Here is a 19,693-nt window from a genome sequence, read left to right as displayed (position 1 = left end):
GGAAGAGCCGCTGGGTGTGGGCCTCTGTCTGTGCGGGTCTCTCTCCCTGTCCACAGCTGATGCAGAGTTGAGAAGGGCCTTCAGCATCATCTAGCAGAACTTTGCAGGTGAGACAACCCAGGCTGAACAAGAGGATAGCAACCAGCCTTTTTAAACCATTACTATGATATCAACTTATCACCAGCTTTGGCTCCAAAGGACTGGTTTTTCCTTAAAAAATTTAAATCTGTTTCTAAAAGATAAATATCTACTCCCCACTGAGATTTTAAAAGAATGGGCAACAGGCTATGAATACATTAACTGGTATTAACATGGTGGGTGTGGCCGGTTTTATCCCCTGGTATCCTAGCCTACAAGAGAGGGAAGACCCACTGCAACTCACTTCTCAAGTTAGAAAAGGCTGGCAGAGAAGTGGCGGGCAATATACTGGGGCTTCGTGCTTACGTGCGGAAAGGCGAGTCTTTGTCTCCTGTAGGCTTTAGGCAGTCTTTGAGACAAGGTTGGGAACTAGGGCAGGCACATGCACACACCGTCCCCCATGAGGTCCTCGGGTAAGAAGTTAAGCCATCACAGGTGGGCCATCGGACCCGGGGAGCCCAGGGACCAGCAGTTAAGCGGCATAGGGAAGGCTAACCAAGGGCCCCTGGGTGGGCAGGAGCCCGGATACAGGTGACAGCTGGCCACTCCGGCAGCCCTGGAGAAGCTTGGCATCAAGAAGGTCTGGTGGAGACAGCAGGACCCAGCTGGGGCCTGAGGATGGCGTCAGGGCTTGTGTCTTAGAAGGACTTAAGCAAGCAGGGTCAGGCTCAGTCCTGCGACACCTGTGTTGGCAAACAGGTTAGGAAGGTAGGAAGTGGGATGCAGGGAACTGATAATACCCAGCGTCTGGTCTCTGAACAAGGCAGTGGTCCAGCTAGGCAGCCTGTCACTGAGGTCAACTCAGGACCTGGGCGCAGATCACCTGATGTGGCGTCTTCTGTGATCCTGAACTGGCCTTCTTGGATCCACCGCCATTACAGGTCTCCACTGGGCCTGCAGCCCAGTCTGAGTGCTCCCAGCTATGTTAGAGGAGGGCAGCCCAGTGTGAGCCAGGCAGGAGGCGGATGTCTGGGTTCTTGACTGAGCAAATCTGACCCAGGCTGGAAGCTTCCCCGGGGAGGGGAAAAGCGTTCCTATGTGGTCTCAGTCCTGACAAGGTCCTGGGGCCTCATTGCAGACCGATGCGTGCCCCAGTCCCAGAATCCCCCAGGGACTAGTGACAAAGAAAGCACACTGTTCAGACTATGCTGACTGGGGTAAAGGCACAGTGAGCCTACACTTCATGTAGCTGACTCTCCCCAGAATAACCCTAAAATAATCTCAGCTCGATCTTTGGAGCCCCTGCCATGCTTCTCCTGATTCTGTTCCTGCTCCCCTTCACTGAACTGTCCCCAAGCCCAATCTCAACGTCTAGGTCCAAATGTCTAAGTGCTAACTGAGATTCCTTCAGACCATTAAACTACTTACCACTAAGGTAGTAACATTTTTACTCCTCCCAGTTTTATTTACATATTTTGAGAGGATCACGGAGAACAGGAGTCCTCCCAACCACAGGAATTAATATTTAATAGTAAAATTTCAGCTATGTGATACCTGGAAAGGGAGAGGTTTTCAGGCAGAGTAAAGCTGCCCCACAACTGTTCCTCCTTCCTAATGGTGTCTCCGTTTCGTTTCGGGAGATTTCCTCTCCTTCGTTATGCAAGCCAAGAGCTTATTCACACAAGGAATGCCAGACATGACATATTCTCCTCTCCCCTCTTCCACCAAAGTGCAGCAGGAGGTGGGCACAAGGCCCCAGTGCAGCCAGTTGGGCGACACTTGGTGATCCTTCATCCCAGAGGCAGCAGCGTGCTGACCCCATAGATCATGCCTTCTGTCCCTCCAGATGTCCTTTGGTTCCTGCCCTAGGCTCCCCGGGTCCCCCCTCCTTCCACTGATTCTGTGAGCCTTCTCCCCCCAAAGCTTTTTAAGTTCACCACTCTTCGCTCTTCACAAAGAACATGGATTCTCAAGTAAACTTCCCGGCCACGTCTACCCAGAGTAAGGCCAGTCGTGGCTGACCCAGAAGGCCAGATCCCTGCCTTCAAAATCATATACCTTTCATAAGCCAGGAGTCCCAGTGGGAAGATACCGCCAACAGGACCATTTAATGGGACCACCCAGGCAGCCTTAAAACCCAAACAGACCCAAGGCATCAAGGTCAAGTTGTCTCCCGGCCCTCCATCCCCACTGCTGCTTTCTTTCTGGCAATGACCGGTAAGGGGAGGCAGAAGAGGACGGGTGAAGAAGGAAGGGCCCAGCAGGCTCAGCCCGGCCAGGATGCCGAGACCCACCAAGTGGAAAACCATCTCCTAAAGGAGCTCCACCATCCACACCAAAGACACAGGACGGATGGAGACACGTGTGCACATGCACAGACACGCACACAACCTCCCCAAGGCCCGCCAAGAGCCCAGGTAAGCGGCCAAGGGGCGGCACTGGGCTAAGAATAAAACAGGGGAGAAGGCACGCCCAGAGTGAGGCAGAAGGCAAACTGCTTCCTAGTATGTTTATTGGAGCCTTGGCTAAGTATGAATACGGATCAAGAACCCCCCTCCACAGCCCAGTCAGCCCGTCAGGGGCAGAGATGCGGGGAGTCGATCTCCTTTTTTTTTCCCATTATAGACAACATTATTAAAAAAAATAAACTTTACAATAATACATTTTCGCTCATCTGTTGGGGTATTATTTCCATAGTTTTGCTTCTTAAAAAAAGGAAAAAGGGGGGAAACCACACAATATATGTATATGGATGTGTATATACATATATGTTGAGAAAGGAGGCGTGTTATGTACATAGAGTTGGCGTTCGTCTGGGAAATGAGGAGAGAACATGGAAAAGAGGACGAGGGAGCCGAGAGGAGGAGAGAGTTGCAGCCACCAGGGCATGGGGCAGGCAGGTGTCCCACCGTGCCCTTCTCTGCCCCTCTCGGGGCCCCTCTCCCTAGGCTGGGGGAGGAGGGAGAAACCCACCAAATGGACCCACAAGAAACCAAAAGAGCCAACAAAGGATCATTTCTCTTTGATTTCAAAATTCCTGCCACCGAGGAGGAAGCAGCAGCCTTGAGCTGGTGCCCAATCTTTGCTCCCTCTGCCCCAGGAGATGCCCCAGGAGGGCTGAGTTCCCAAGCCCCCCGGAGCTGTCCCTGGCCACCCCCCTCCAGGTCACATCGGGGAGCCCAGTGCCATGCCCTCCCCAGGCCTTGCTGGGAGTTCCCAGGTCAGACGCAGATCCACTCACCCCGCAGACAGAGAGGGTGAAATCAACTCCATCCTCGAAGCCCAGTGGGGGTACCAAGGGACCCGGTGGGACCCCCAGCGGCCAGCTTCACTGCCCCATCCCCCCGACATCCTCTGCCAGGCCCCCCGCAGGTCCCCGGAGTGGGTAGCTGGAGAAGGGCCGACACCCTGCTCCCAGTCCGTATCAGCACAGCCACGAGTCCCTTGGGCTGCAGGGGTGTCGTCGTGGTCTCTTACATCAGCAGGATCCAGAGAGGAAAACACCAGGAGAAAGCGAAGGGCATTTCTTGACCCCCACGCCCTTCCTTAGCGCTGGGTTTCCCTTGCGGAGGGACCTCTGAGCCAGCTCTCAGGCTGCCCACCTGCTTGTCTGTTTGGTTTAGAAAAACTTCTCCAGAGAAGAAACCTGGGAGGAGACAGGTTCAGAGACAAGGTGGGGAAGAAAATTTTTTTGCAAGGTGTGTGTGTGTGTCTGTGTGTGTTTCCATTTTGCCTGGTGGGTGTTCTCATCTGTGTAGTTTCCAGAAATCTCCCGACTTGATTCCCAGAGCCTACAAGGCCAGCTTCAGCATCAGGAAGGAGACAGCGGTCAAGGCAGGCGACGGTGTGGCTCTGCAGGGGCCTGAGTTAGGTTTGATCACCTTGTTACTCCCTGGGATGATATTGGTCGTGAGCTACAGTCAGGCACATGGGAGGGGTGGAGGGACAGGAGCAAAGACACAACAGAGGACAGAAAACCAAATTGAGTCAGCAGGTCTGGGGTCAGGCAAAGAAAAGGACTCAAGAAGTAGAGTCCTTGATCCCCTGCTCTCCCGGGTGCACCCAGGGGCCCTGCTTTGTGCTTGCCTGGAGACGGAGCTGGGCTTCCACGGAGCTGACCTGAACCCTGGGCTCCGGGAGCCAGGGCAACAGTGCCAGCAGTCCCCAGGAAATGGGCTGATGCTGCCAAGTGAGGCAGAGGTCTATGAACCAGAGAGGAGGGGGTATAGTACTAAGATCTCAAGAAGTTCCCAAGGTCCACAAGCACCCTGGAGAGGAGAGGAGAGGGAATAGAGGAGAGAGGAAGAAGGGGAGGAGAGGGGAGTAGGAGGGCAGGAGAGAGGGGAGTGGAGAGTGGAAAGGGGAAGGGAGGGGTGGGGAAGCTCTGTTCTTCCTGACCCTAAATTTCTTTGAATCCCTCTGCTCCATGAAGCTTTCCTGCCCATCTCTGTCTGAGCTCTCCCCTCTTCTAGAAGCTGAAGCTTCCTTACCTCTCTAGCTCTTTAATATCACAAAACCAGCAGAGAGCAGATGCAGACACATGTCCTAAAGAGTCAGGAAGGCTTGAGAGGGCCTCTGCTCAGAGCAGCTGCTTGTGTCTCACCCAAAGAGATGGCCAAGGGCCCCCGCTGCAGCCCTGCCTGCACCCCCAACAGTGAGTGCCCACCCCAACCTAGGCCAAGAGCTCAACTAGCCCGGCCTATGCAAGTGAGTCTGAGACTCACTGGAAACACCCGCTTCTGGTCCCCACACCCATCCCCCACTCTGCCCCTCACTCACCTCTGTGAAGCACATGCTTAACTCTTTGGAGTTATTGGCCTTCAGCCCCTGTTCCTGTGGAAGAGAAGGTGCTAGTAAGGACAGGCCACCAGAGCTGGCTCTCTGGCCGAGCTTTGTCCCAGGACTTGAATGAGACCAAATAACATATGGCTTTGTCGTCCACCATTGGCATCATTGAGCACAGGGTGTAGGAGAAGATACTAGCTGAATCCCAAGTAGCAAAAAGGCCCTTATGCCTTTTTTCATACCATCAACACTTAGGTCCTGCCTCCCCTGGGCTCCTGGAGAAGAGATTCCTAACTCTGCTCCCCAACTTAAGGCATTAGGTATTAATAAGCCATTTGCATGTCTGTCAACACTCAGAGCTCTTTGATGAGGCAGAGACCACGGCTTCTTTTCCTTGCGTTGGGCAGTGTCTGGCTCATCACCCCAGCTCAGCGAATGCTCTCCTAGATGCATGAAAGGATGAATCAATGAATGAATGTCATAGAGCAGAACGGGGATCCAAGTGCCAGCTCCAAGAAGATCATGAGCCCTTGTCTGGGCTTGTGGGAAACAGAACTGTAATTGATTAATGATGTCTGCCACTGGTGCAGGTGAGGAAGACACGGGCCACAGGGCCAGGTGTTGGCCATGCCACCCTAAACAGATGTGTGGCCCGGGGGAGCTCAGTGGCCAAGGCAAGGAATGAGAAAGGAAGGCTGGCCTGCTGATGATTCCAGGATTCTCTGCTCCTGGCATAACTGCTTGGATGCAGGACCGGACAGTGTGCAGGAGTAACCGTCCTTTGTTACCGTCATCATAATGATCCATGGGAACCAGCTGGGGGACATGGTGTTTCTACCCTGGCTTCGAACGGCTTGGTTCCCAAGGCCCTTGCGGAGAAGCTCTGGCCACCAAAAGCACTGGGAAGCCCAAGAAATTATTCCTAAATTGCTGCTCTTGGCCAGAAGTATCAATAATCCCTTAAACATCACAGGCAATCTACCACCCAGGGCATCTGGTCAGCTAAACAGGACCCCAGCTGTCACACAGAGGCCAGCCAAAATCAAAGTCTCTACCAACAGTGGAGACGTGAGCACGGGGACGATGAGCAGGAAAGGAAAGGAACCTGTGACCTGACCCAGGAAGATCTCATTCAAGACTACAGTGCCGGTGACTTCAGGTGACAAGACCCAGCCCGGCCAAGCCCCCCACCTTTGTGGGGCCCTTTGGAACCCAAGGACTGGATTCTACCACCCCCACCAAGCGGAGCTCCAGCCAGGGCGGTGGGAGGCCACTGAGGGACAGAGCCTGTCCATCCTGCCTAGGGGCTGTGCTGTCACCACAGTCTTCCACCCAATTGGCCTCCTCTTCAGCAACCTGCCCTCGGGCACCCCCCCCCCCAGCAACTCGCAGCACCTGTGGCATTTTGTGCCACGTGGCCCAGCACGCCCTCTCCCGCCTTGTGTTCTTTCCTGCTGTCACTCGTTAGGTGGTCTGGCAGGCTTCTGTCCCCTCCAGCACAAGTCCTCTTCTGGTGTGTCCCCTCCCCCAATGTCACTCACTATGCAACCTGCGTAGAATCAGTCAGTCCGGATCCACGCCCTCACCCCCACGCCAACCAAACTAACTCTGTTTTGGTGTTATGCGTTGGAGTTACATGCAAAACCAATCTTAAAAAATAGTCTAATACTGCTTCAAAAAAAAAAAAATTAGGTTTGAGGAAACAACTGAACTAAGTGACCTCTGAGGCTTCTGCGGTGGGACGCCAGTTCTCAGGGTCCTTGGCACAGCTGCGGCCCCCACTGGCTCTGGAGGGCAGCACCCCAGGTTACCCGGCAAACAAAGGAGCATGGGGACACCACAGGCTCAGCCCATGGGGAGGGGTGAGATCTGAATGACACCCTGAGGCCAGCCATTGGCCTATGGCTGGGCTTCCCCTCAGAATGAGTGGACTCTACAGGCTTCTCTTAAAAGCAGAGAGGAGAGGGGGCTGGGCCTAAATATTTGAGGAAAAAGGAGTAGGGGAGGAGCAGGAGGAAAGAAGTCAGGGAGAGAGGAAGAGAGTAGCTAGAAGGAGCCAAGGAGCACAGACATCAGGGAATGGGGCGGGGGAGGGGGGACAGGGAGGAGCAGGTGGAAGAAGACAGACGCACGGGGTAAAGGAGGCACTGAATGGAGAGGAAGGGAGGGTGCAGAGGAGGAAGAGGGTAATAGAGGAGGAGAGGAAGCTGCCCAGGAAATGTCTCCTCACACCCACGTTAACAGGAGAAAGGGGCACAGCTCCCCGGGCCAGCCCCCAGGCAATCCAACCCCAGGGGGGCCCCTGGCAGGAGCCACAAGGACTTTGGTGTGAGAGGACTGGCCTCCATGAAGACCAGGGCTAGGACCCCTAGGCCTGCCCCACATCACCCACCGGGCATCCATCATCCACAGCACGGACCTAAGTCCTTCTGAATCAATGACGAGTCAGTCCAGCAGGCTCCAGGGCCGCCTGCCACACGCTGAACTGAACGTGGACTGAACACGAGGTGACACCCGGGGCTTCCTCCTGCTATCCTCAAGTACTTCCTTCGGGTGCTCGGAGATCTGGCTCACAGACTTTTGTCCTTACAGACCCATCCAGCCTTTCCCTGTTAAGCCAAAGGGTCCTAATGCTTGGTGTTCACCCCCACAGGACCACTCCCGAACCCGAGGAAGGAAGAGCCTGAGAGGGCAGAGCCCCGGACTCAAGTCGTGTTTATCCGGTGACCCAGGCAAGTCACTTCATCCCCTGTGATGTCAATTTCGCCATCTATAAAATAGGGCGAGATCAACGCACCTCGCTGACCCACGGTGACGATTAAGGGAGACAGGGCACACGGACCAGCAAGACCCAGCACCCGCGTAAGGGCTCCTTAATTCCACAAGGTGTGAGGCTGAGCCAAGCTTGGTTCTGCGTCCTAAGACAGGGCCTCTGAGGAAGGCAGGCCCGGCCCAGGATGGCGCCAGGAGGTGAGAGCCAGGGCCAGCTGGAGCCCAGGGCTACCCTGCCCTACCTGATGGCCAGAGAAGCAAAACGCAGGGGCCGTCCAGGAGCACCTGACTTCCAGCAGACACAGAGCGGAAGCTGAAGGCTGCAGCAATCTCCCCAGGGGCCACCCTGAGACCCTCACCCAGCCCTGGCCACATAGAGCCGTGTGGGGGTTTGCCCACCAGCTGACCCTCTCTGAAAACAGCCTGTGGGCGAGGCGCAGAGAGAAGGTTCCTCCACCTAATGGCCAAGTCACTGGTGGCTCAGATCCACTGCCTCTCTCGCCCATCATTAACTTTCCCCCACGGCTCCCGCAAGGGGTTCCAAAGATGAATGACTCACAGCGCTGCTCATGCCCTAGTGAGAGAAATAAACATCCACACAAGTCACCTCAGGGCCAGCTCAGGAAAGGGGAGCAGGAGAGGCTGCTCCCTGCCCGAATCTGCCAGGCCGCAGGCTGCCCTCTGAGGCTGGGCCCCACCAAGGCTGCCTGTGACACCCACCTCACCTAGTTTTCTTGGACTCCTATGCAACAAGTGTAGGGGAACAGAGGTGAGTTGCTTCAACCCCTGCCCTGCCCCCAGCTCCATCTCTGAGCCTCTTCTCTCCTCAAGGCCAGCTCAGGGGCAAAGGGCACAGGTCTGGGCTGCAAGGATGGCAGGGGGCAGAGCCTTTGTGCCCTTGGCTGTAGCGAGGGTTGCCTCCAGAAGGACTGGAGCAGCAGGGAGCACTGGGGGACCACAGCAGGGGAAGGGGCACAAACACAGAGGGAGAATGGCATCAAAGGCAAAGCTGATCCTTCTAGAAATTTCTCCCAGAGGGGTTTTTCCCAGGCAGCTAGAAGGAATTACTGTCCTTCTCTTTTGCCCTGCCCACCTCTGTCCCAGCTTCCAAAGCTGGGTCTGGCAGTCCCAGGACCCTGCCCGTCTGGCCTAGGTGCCGGGGACCAAGTCCAGTGTTGCATCCATAGGAACACTGCATCCTCTGCTTCTGTTCCTGGCCCCGGTCCCAGAGCTCAGTGTCCTTGGCCACCTCCCCTTTGATAGGCCCACCTGGTAACTCACGCCTCTTCCCTTTACTCCTCACCCACCCCCCATCTAGCCCTCCCATCTTGCCTATGACCATCAACACTGACAAAAATCAAACAGGTCCACAGGTGTCTCCCCCTTGCTAAACAATGTCTCCCTGTGGTCCCAGGTGGAGGTCTTCCCACCACTGAGCTCATCCTCCCACCACCACACTCCCCAGTCAAAGGCCCTCAGGGGCCCCTCCACACTCCCCACTGCAGCTTGATCATCAAACTGTCTTCCCACCCGTCCTTCCCACCTAAGTACCTGGTGTTCTCCCCCAAACCAGAGCCCGAGGTTCCTCCGGACCAGGGGGGCAAGCAAACATTTTCTGCGAAAGGCCCGGTTCGTGAGTATTTTAGGCAGCTCTGCCCGTAGCACATGGATAATGTGTAAATAATGGGGTGTGGCTCTGTGCCAGTAAAGCTTGATTTATCCAACAGGTAACGGGCCAGATTCCCTACTGGCCCCGTCCTGCGCTATGCAGACCGCGTGCCCTTGCTCCCACGTGCCCCTCCGCCTGAACGCCCTCATCCAGTCCACCCCAACTCCACTCCAACACGCTCAGCCCTCCCTGCTCTTCCAGGCCTAGCAGCAGGGGAGCTCGGCCCATGAGTTCTCTGCTTCCACTCCCAGTCCAAAGCAGCCCTCCCTCCTCTGGATCCCACGTCCCTTCGTCAGCCTTCCTGGTATGCCGATGGCCTCCTCCCCTATTACCTGAGCAGGCCTCGTACCCATCCTGCAGTGTGGAACCAAGGCCCTGGCCCAGTGAGCTGGGCAGCCTCGGAGCCTGGATCAGAGTAATACGCAGTGAGGATCCATGTTGAATAAGTGAATAAAGGTCCTGGTGGATAAATAAATAAATGACTCCAAGGGAGCCAGAGCAAGGGAAGAAAAGCAGGAATGCATTCAAGTCTTTCAAAGCTCGGAAACGAGCCGTATTTGCACATCGGAACAGTCGGACCATGGCCAGACCTCTCAGTCCTCCCACTCTGATGCCCGCGGAGCTGGGCACTGGCTGAGAGGTCCATCCTGACGGCATGAGGAGACAAAAGCGTCTGCGGACTGCTGAGGCCCTTGTAGGTGTGTAGTGAGGGGGGCTTGGGTCACCCCCTCCACATACATTTCTAATGCCCCCACATGTGATGGGAAGTACCAAGGGTAAGAGCAAAAACCGGCTGGAAGAGATAAAAAGATCAGAGGAGACTTTGTTGCCAGGGCCCTGCAGCCCCAGGAAAGGTGAGACTCCAGGGGATCTCGTGGGTCCCTGCAAAGTGGCCCAGAGAAAACCACAGGGAACACCAAGGACACTAGAAACAAACCGTAGCAGAGAAAGCCAGAGCCCACGGCCAATCTCCCTGCCTCCCCCATCCGCACGCACCACCCTGGTCCAGGCCCCATCACGTGACAGAAGAGCCTTCTGGACACTCTTCACGGGTCCTCCACAGAAAGACTGCTTCACCTCCCTACCCTCATGGCAGGCACACAGACGGCCGCCATGAGGAGGATAGCAAGACAAAGTGGCTTACAAGCAAGAAAGCACACAGAGCCTGTTCTAGAATGGACAGTGGGAAGTTCCACTAAGCCCCACGAACTGGGGACACTGGGTTCTTTCCCTCAGCCTCTCTGGAGCACCTGCTCAGCACCACGCAGTGAGCGCTAGGGTACACAGGGCAACAGAGAAGGTGAGAGGCAGTCTCCATCCCTCAGGGATGTGTACCCAGGGGAGGGAGCAGAACCATCATAAGGGGGGCTCAGGGGATGTGAAAGAGGAGCAGAGTCGGGGGAACACCCCAAAAGGTGAATCCAAGTAGGCATTTCGCTGCAAGGGACTGGCAAGTGCACAGGCCGGCATCTTGCTACCACAGTTCTCAAGCTGACCTCAGGGGACAGGCTGGCTGGGCTTCAGATCAAGGAGGGAACTCACACAGGGATGTGTGGAAGCACACACAGAGGCAAGGCCAGAAGGGACAGGGAGGAACCATTTTGTGGATCCTGCCATGCTTTCTTCAAGTTCTAGAGAGTTCTGGCTGGCAGGGCTGCCTGGAATGGGGCCACAGCCAGGAGGGGAAGCATATGAGAATAGGACTCAAAACAGCATCCGGGAGGCGCAGACACAGGGCCAAGTCGGGGGCCTCCCAGCTCCTGGCTCCTCTTTGGACACCCATGTTTTTCTCAGTAGCACCCTGACATGGACAAGAGCTCTTCGGGTTGCAGACCCCACCCCACACCATGGGAAAGCCCTCTGGGGAGCCGATCTGGAGGCAGAGCCCACACAGTACAGCCGGGGGACACTGTCCAGGAGCTGCAAGCGGGGGGCTCTGGACAAGTCACTGTCCCCGCCCAGCTGCCATCCTTTGGGGTTTGAGAAGGAGATCTCAGAAGGTCCTCTGGTCCTCACGTCCAAACGCTTATGTGGGTCCCCAACTGACTGCCATCTCTGTCAGTGAAGGGGGTCCCTAAGGCTTCCCCAAGGGCCTGCGCCTGTTGATGGGAAGGAAGACGAAACAGGTAAAGTGACCTTGCCTCTCCCTCTCCAGGGGGTGTGTGCCACACACCCTGGCCTCTGCCACCCTCACGCAGGGACCCCCTTGTAGCTATGGGTGGCTGTCATCCTCAAAGCCCCCATGGAGGCCACCATGCAGCCTTTCCAGCCAGCAGAGCTGATGGAGAGGGCATGAGTGGGGGAGGGGCAAACCACCCACACCAGCCTCCAGCGGGAAGGAGGGCAGGGAGGGGGTTATTCACTCTGCCCTCCCAGCATCTGGCCCACAGCAGTAGGTGCTCACTGAAGACTGGTAAGAGCAGAAACTGGGCCCTCCTCCTTCAGGATCCATGAGAAGGAACCAGGAATGATGGCTGGTATCCCCCAGCCCACCCCAAGGGTCTGTATTTCTTCCTTTCCTCCTGGAAGGCTCATTCTCTGCTGTCCTGCCCACTGTGACTTAGTCACTGGACTGTGAGTGGGCAGTTACAGGGACCAGGCCTGGGGAGCCCCCCGCCAGTCAGCTTCCCCTGCCCAGCCCCCCCCCACGCCCGACATCCTTAACACCTAACAGGCCTTGAGCTCCTCCATACCCACGGTGAGTCACAGCAAACATCCTGGGATAGGTCAGCAGCCACCTGCTGAGTCAGCATCTCCCCGTGCAAGCCGGCCCCGAGGGGCTCAGGCAGGCTGACAGTGCCCCGACGGACATGGGGGCCAGGGCGGTGTCTGGTCATGTGACGGGGGCCCAGCCCTGACCAGGGATCTGCCCGCCTCTGTTCTAGCATGAAATTGAGCTGGAACTTGTGGGGCAGGCCCCCGAGCCCCCACCAGCAGCTACCCAAGCATGGCTAGTGTAATTAGGAGCTGCCCAAGGGTGACACAAACCCCTCAGCCCAGATCCAGAGGGGTGACCTCGTGGAGGGCCGCAGGGCACGGAAGAACCCAGGCTGAGTCCCACATGTGGGTATTTGAAGGTCAGCTGTTACAGCACAGAGGAGCCCACCAGGAAGGAAGCAGGTTGGGCTTCCCAACAAGGACAGGCACCCGCACCTGCTCCCGTGGTTCGACGGGTCCCAGGGCACCGGAACGCCTCCCCCAGGGCTGCGTCCTGATCAAGTCCTCATCCTGGCACTGGGGGGTTTCCAGCTTTACTGAGGTTATGACTGACCATCAAAACTTGTATATATTTTGGGGCGCCTGGGTGGCTCAGTGGGCTAAAGCCTCTGCCTTCAAGCTCAGGTCAGGATCTCAGGGTCCTGGGATGGAGCCCCACATCTGGCTCTCTGCTCAGCAGGGAGCCTGCTTCCCCCTTTCTCTCTCTGCCTGCCTCTCTGCCTACTTGTGATCTCTCTCTGTCAAATAAATAAATAAAATCTTTAAAAAAAAAAACTTGTATATATTTAAAGTGTACAACCCGATGACCATATACACATACTGGGAAATATCTACCACAAGCCAATCAACATAACCATCACTTCACATCTTTACCATTTGCCTTCTCTTTCCCTTTTTGTGGTGAGGACACCGGAGGTTTGCTCTCTTAGCACATTTCAAGTTCACAGTGCGACACCATCAGCTACAGTCCCACGTCTATACACCTGTCCTGCAGATCTGCCTCGCCAGGCAGGACTGCTCCTTTGTAGGGAAGGGCAACTCGGGACACATTCCCCCACTATATCCCACCATCCTCAAGCTCACTGATGTCCTCCTCTGCCCTGATATTCTGCACGAGGTCCTCTTGTACACTCTGCCCTAGTGGTGTGTGTGTGTGTGTGTGTGTGTGTGTGTGAGAGAGAGAGAGAGAGAGAGATAAAGAGAGACAGAGAGAGAAAGTGTATGTATGTGTATGAGTATGTGGGAGAAAATGTGTATATGCGAGTTAAGTGTCTGAGAATGTATGTGTGTGTGTGTGTGTGTGAGTGTGGGTGTGTTGTGTGAGTGTCCGTAGGTATGTATGTGTGTGTGTTGTGTGAGCATAAGTGATATATGTGTGAGCGTGTGTGTTCTGACTGGAACCAACCTCCTAAGCAAAGAATCCACTGTAGCCACTGGCATGAAGGCCAGCCGGGAGAAAGGCTGAGTGGGAAGCCCTATGACGTGCCCCCACAGTGCCACCTGTGTCCCCTGTTGTGGCACTGACCACAGTCCATGCCCAATGCTCACTGATTTGTTTGACCCCTGATGAGACCATAAGGGCCACAAAACCCAGGACTGTGTCCTTTTCGTTCATCAATGCCTCCCTTGCCTCTCCCACCAGTCCTGTACACAACGCGTACCTAACACATGCTAGGTGGATCGATGGACGGACATACGCACAAGCCAATGAACATCAAGGGCTCTGGAGTCTGATGTAAGTCTGAAATCTTGTTCTACCACTAACCAGCTGTGTGACCTTGGGTGTGCTACCCAACCCTCCTGGGCCATTTCCTGTGTGTAAAACAAGCCCAACACCTCGCTGTGTGAAAAGGCAATGATGTAGGTAGAGAACGTGCTAGCACAATACCCGGTCAGTAGCAGATGGCTCAGAACGGTAACCCTTACACCTCTCTGAGTCCCGGGGCATCTAGCACAATCCTCTGATAGGACAGGTGCTTTGTGCTTGTAAGGTGAATGCCCAGGGACCGTATACACAAAAAACCAGCCCCAACAGTTGCACCCTGCCTCTTGGGTCCCAATCCAGAGGAAGGAACTCATGCGTCCGGGCCCTGGCCCCCGGTTCGCTAACGTCTCACCCCCGCCTCTGGTGTCATGGTGCTTCTCTAGGCCCTCAGCCTGCCCCAGGCTACAGAGCTGTGCCCCCTCACCTGGACAGATGTGCAGGTGGTGATGACGCTGGTCCCCAGGCTGGTGCTGTCACTGAGGTCATCTGGCAAAGAAGGCGCTTTCTCCACCCGAGGGGCCTGTGTGGCCTGGAATGAGGGGTTCTTGGGGGACAGGTTCACATCTGTGCCATTGCCAAAGGCCTGGATGGCATTCCCTGTGGGGGGAGAGAGCAGGTAGGCGCAGAGGAACAGGGGCTGCTGCTCGCATCCCAATGCTGCCTTCTCTAGAGCAACCCAGAGCCAGGCACAGGCTGTGGCTTATCCAAACTTACCTTGTCCAGAGCTCGTTTTCAGACCCTACGGACATGTCCCATGCAGAGAAGAAAACACCAAGAGGAAAAGACAAGAAACCACAAGAGAAAGAAATGTGGAAGAGGAAGGGAACAGGGGAAATGGATGTGGGGAGCCTGGACGGAGGCAGCAGGCCGGGTCCGGGGCGGTGAGCGCCAGCTTCTCCAGGGCACCACTCCCCTACACCAATCCCCTCATCCCCCACACCCCCCCCCCAGTACAGGTTCTCCTGGCTCCTGTACTACCTCAGATGGTTCTGGGTCGCACTGCTGGCATTCCAGGAGCCCCAGACTCAGCCCTCCTCCCGGGGTGGCCTCCCCCACTCCCACACCATTAGCACAAGTGCACTGAGGATTAAATAGTGGGACCTCTCGGACAAACCCATCCCCAAGACTTGACCCTCGAACGAAGTGCCAACAGACACCTGCACCTCCAAGTCCTATACGCACCTCAAGGTCATCACGTCCACACCCCAACTAGTCATCGCTCCCTCCCGTTGCATCACGGCTTTCTGGCCTCTTTGAGGGGTCAACTCTCCCACCCAGGTCCCCCACTATGCCTCCCTAACTGCCCACTTGCACTAGGGAAGCCCACCTCCTAAATATCCATTCACTCCCTCTCCCCCTCCTCCCCACCACTGTTCCAGTTCAATCACGCCCCCCTCTCTGCGAGCAGCATCTCTGCCCTCTGAGCACACTTGCGTTGGGCCCCCTGTCAGAACCACATCCTCACCACCCGCCCCGCACCAGGACCAGGCAGTGGGACTTCTGCAGTGTGGGTCTGGAACAATGCTACCTTCTGATACCCCTTCAGCGGCCTGCACCCACCTCCGCCACCGACAGGACCACCAGACACTAACATCGTCAGGACTACAAGGCCCTTCTTGAGAAGGACTCCCCCTCCCTGTCCAGGCAACTCCAGGCATCCTCACGCTCTCTAGCAAGACTAAGGGGTCTGCAGGTCCTATAACCACTTCTGCCTAAGGTGAACCGGCATGCCCCTGCCTCATCAGCAGACAGATGCCCTCTGTCCCTCAACGGGCCAGACTCTGAGAAGCCTCCAGGGTCTGGAGAGCTCCTGAAGAGCCCAGCGCAGACCTCCGCCCTAGCGTCATTCACCCCTGTGATCATTCACTGTGATCGCAGTGACCCCCTGATGGCGTGCCTCCGTGAGACTGTGAGCTTCTTAATGACCGGCACTGTGACTCATCTCTCTGAATCCCCAGTGCTATAAAGAAAGGGAGGACTGACAGATGTGGGGGAGGAAGAAAGGACAGAGGAAGGGAGGGAGGGGATTTTCAAGTGCATGGAAGGCAAGGCTGTCGGGCTGAGCAGATCCAAACAGGTGGGACTTTGGCTAGCCTCCCTCTCTAGCCTTTTGAATAGCAGTCTGATGACTTGAAAAGAAAAGTCACCAGTTCTAAAGGGGAGTGGATCCTTAAAGGGAGAAGTGACAGATGCTGAGAAGAAACCCGGCTGAAGCTGTCAAGAAAACAGATCAGAAACTTTTGATCTTGACTTGACATAGGTTCAAGGCCTCCAATGGTAAACTGAGGCTGACCTACTGACCATTCAGGAGGACAGGTCTCCAAGAGCACAAAACCCAAGGTCTCTATAGGTTGTTGGGGAAGCCCCAGCACTGAGCACTCCAGTGGAGAAAGAAGGGGATGGCTAAGGCAGCCGCACACGGGGCCCCTCTGGAACGTCAGGGCCACGGGGAGGGACTGGGAGGACTTACGGAGGCACGGGTTCTCAGTGAAGTCCCTGAGGAACTTCTCACACTCCTCCTCCATGTTCCCACTCCCACGACAACTGCACCAGGGGGACACCACGATGCCTGTGGGGCTGGAGTCCACGTAGTTGGGTGTCATATCAAACCCTGGGCAGGGAGGAAGGGAAGGCAAAGGAGAGAGGACAGTAAGCCTTCTTTTTGGGACCCAGGCCCCAGACACAACAGAGAGCTGCCTTCTCCAGCAAGCAGAGCGAGCATTCTAGAACCAGGGAGACTAAGGCTTGCATCCTGGGTTTAGATCCCAGGGCCCACATTTATTAGCCAGGGGAAACTTCGCAAGTTACTTGACCTCTTGAAGCCTCAGTTTCCCCATCTGTAGAATGGGGACACCAACCCCTCCCTCGTAAGGCCTGTTGTGAAAATTAAAGTAAGACAATCTGCGTATACCGCTCAGTGCAGTACCTGGAATGTCCGAGCCATGCAATAAATGTTACTTTCTCATTTCAAAAGCCTTATAAGACCCCCAGGGCCCCCCACCCCACACTAAAGGGCTGGCCTGGTTTCCCACAACAGAGAAGTGCAAGCTCAGGCCATCCACCCTCTGGCCCTGAGCCAGGCCCCCTGCCCATGGGGGGCAGGCAGCCAGGAGCCCCCACGAGCCCAGGTGCACGGGGACGGCTTACCAATCATGCCAGCGTAGGAGCCCAGACATGCCTGGTAATTGTCGGCAGGGCAGCTGGTAAGCGTCTGGTAGGAGGCACGACAATTGGCGTGGAAGTCTGCCAGCCGGGACCTGGTGTCAGGAGAAGACCCAACAGAGAGAACGGTTTAGTCTGGCTGCCTTCCCACCTTTTCTGCGGCAAAGCAGCTCCTCCTTGCGGGTCCCCAGGGCAGGAGGAAGCTAGGAAGATGGAGAGGACGAACATGGAGGTGGACCCAAACCGCTGGGGCCTATGGGCTGGGAGCTCCTTGAGGGCAGGACTTCCTGGAGAGCCAGGGACACAGCTGAGGCACGGCTCCGAATGGATCTTTCAGTCAGAGGAACACAGACAGAACTTGGGGTAGGATTGCCAAGAATGTCCGGGACCAAGGCAGGAAAGTGGGCTCACTCTCTGCTTGGCCACACTCCTGGGTGACTTTGCCCTAGGCCTTCAACACATCACTCCTCCTGCCTGCAAAACACACACAGTCATCCCTGCCTTGCTCCCTCACAGGATCCATCCGAGGGTCACAGGAGCCAGCCCCCAGGCAGGTGAAAAAAAGAGTTCCCCTAGGGTTGAAACACCCATGGGCTTTCTTGACTGGCCTCTTCTGAATTGGGTCAGAGCAAAGCCTCCCCTGCTGGCTCTCCTCCTGCTTCTCTGTCCCACGAGGGCAGAATCAGCCCTTCCTTCCCCTGGTGACATAACCCACTGTCACCCTTCCCCTCTGTTGGCACCTGTAATACTACTTCATAACTACACAGGCACCTCCCTCCTGGACCCTGAGCCGCCTGAAGGCAGATGCTCTCTGGCCCAGGTGTGTCTCCAGCACCTGATGTGCAAGGTCCCACAGAGCCCAGGGCACCCAAGTCTAACCTGCCCCAGCACCCTGGCTCCCATCAGCCTGGGCTGGCGGTGGCCATCCCACCTCCAGTCATCACTTCCTATAGGTGAGTGCATTTTGCCATGGGTTCCTCCTGTATCGTACCATTTGTGCCTTGTAGCAGCTCTAAACAGGGAGGAATAAGGTCTTGTTCACTGGTATTTTCCCAATGGGCACACAGTAGGACCTCAACAAATACATGCTCCGTGAGAAGGCTGTGGTAGCTACGGGAAGGGACAGAACCCAGCCCTTGAAGCCCTGCCCCCACTCTCTCCACGCAATACCTCACAAAGCCATCCCAAAGGGTGCCCCAAATTCGGCCGCCCTGGTCCTCCACTGGAGCCCTGTCCCGTCTGAGAAAGGAGTGGGTAGACAGAGACAAGAGGTTGAGAGGAACACCCTCAGAGCAGACAACCGGATGTGTCCCATCACGGGACACATTCCAGTTTGTCGGGGGGGGGAGGTTGGGGGAGAGAAAGCTCCCCAGAAGAATTCAACCCGGGGATGCTCCGGCGTCCCCAGACCCTGCAGCCCACAGAGGTGTGGGAGACGGAAGACGAGCAACACACTCACTGGCCAGGGCCCTAGGTTCTCACTTCAGCTGTACCCCTAACTCACAGGTGACTCGGGCAAACCCTTCCTTCTCCGGCACTCAGTTTCCTTAGTTATCCAGTGAATAGAAAGTGCTCTTCGTAAAAGACGTTTTCACTGTCTGGGCAGATGAAAAAGCTCTGGAGGGAGAGGGATGCTGCTGCTGTTTGCACAATGATGTGAATATCCTTAACGCCAGGAAGCTGCACACTCAAAAATGGGTAAAATGGTCCGCTTTATGTAATGTGTAATTTCCCACCATAAAAAAATGACTGACAGAAAGACACTTCCGCACTCATCCGTTTATCGTTCAATCCTCACCCACACTGAGACCTGAACTCTGAGACGGGACACACAACTGCGGTTACTGCCCCACGTTACAGAGTTGGAAGCTGAGGCTCGGAGAAGCTATTGCCCGAGATCACAGCTCCCACGCAGAAGCCCTTGACGGGTCCTTGCAAAGATAACATTCTGCATCCCAGAGAAAAGGAAATCTGCGGGTGTCCTCCCTCTCACTCCCACCCAGGAACACATTCTTTATTCCTCACCACCCAGCCCCAAAACAGGGAGAAGCAGCATCTCTAACCAAGGCTTCAGGTTCTGCAGAGTAAGACTTGATCCGGAGTGGCAGGAGCAGCGTGTCCTACTGTGCGCCCTGCGGGTATGCGAAGGTGCTCTGACCGTGTGAGCAGGGTGGCCTCTGCTCACACTCCAGTCTCCCAGAGACCTGAGGGTGGGGGCAGGGACTTTACTGGGTGGAGGGGATTTGGAGGCACATGCTGCGGGCTGAAGCGTGTCCTGACTCCCAGCACCCGTGATGGGACCTTACTTCGGAGTGAGCTCCCTGCAGGCGTGACCAAGGTGAGGGCACAGTGGTTAAGAGTGGGCCCTCAAGCCAACGACAACTGTCCTTATAAGAAGGCAAAAGGGACACAGACATAGTGAGAACGCTTGTGAGGATGGAGGCAGAGACTGGAGGGACACATCTGCAGGCCCAGGAAGGCAAGGACCGCAGGCAACACCCGCAGCAAAGAGACGGGCTGGAGCAGATTCTGTCCTCGAGCCCTTCAAGGGAGCAGGGCCCTGCCGGCTCCTCAATCTGAGACTACTGGCCCCCAGAACTGTGAGAGATTAAATTTCTCTTTTAACCCTCTCCGCCTGTGGGACTTTGTGACAGCGGCCCTGAAAAACTCCTACAGCCCCTCTAGGGACTTCATTGCTCACTTTAGCCAAGTGCCTCCTCCCTCCAGAAGGAGCCAAGGGCACA

The 19,693-nt window shown here is 55.9% G+C and overlaps 1 protein-coding gene across 2 annotated transcripts in view; it reads right to left on the bottom strand.

The window, feature by feature from the left end:
- Positions 1 to 2,550: 2,550 nt before the first annotated feature.
- The window catches only part of GFRA2 (GDNF family receptor alpha 2), an 84,179-nt gene continuing 67,036 nt past the window's right edge, over positions 2,551 to 19,693 (bottom strand). The window contains exons 5-9 of one of the 2 annotated variants that reach the window (XM_045985348.1): positions 16,935 to 17,044; positions 16,258 to 16,398; positions 14,212 to 14,384; positions 4,858 to 4,911; positions 2,551 to 3,724 (exon numbers count right to left, since the gene is read on the bottom strand). In XM_045985348.1, the coding sequence (XP_045841304.1) occupies positions 3,698 to 3,724; positions 4,858 to 4,911; positions 14,212 to 14,384; positions 16,258 to 16,398; positions 16,935 to 17,044 (505 nt within the window). In that variant the 3' untranslated portion in view covers positions 2,551 to 3,697. Of the gene's footprint in view, positions 3,993 to 4,857; positions 4,912 to 14,211; positions 14,385 to 16,257; positions 16,399 to 16,934; positions 17,045 to 19,693 lie in introns of both variants that reach the window. The other variant, XM_045985339.1, reaches the window with a different exon arrangement.

Source organism: Meles meles, chromosome 2 (genome assembly GCF_922984935.1).
Source record: "Meles meles chromosome 2, mMelMel3.1 paternal haplotype, whole genome shotgun sequence".
NCBI classification, from domain to species: Eukaryota; Metazoa; Chordata; class Mammalia; order Carnivora; family Mustelidae; genus Meles; species Meles meles.
The sequence above is the reverse complement of the archived record's forward strand: the minus strand, read 5'-3'. Positions and strand labels throughout refer to the sequence as shown.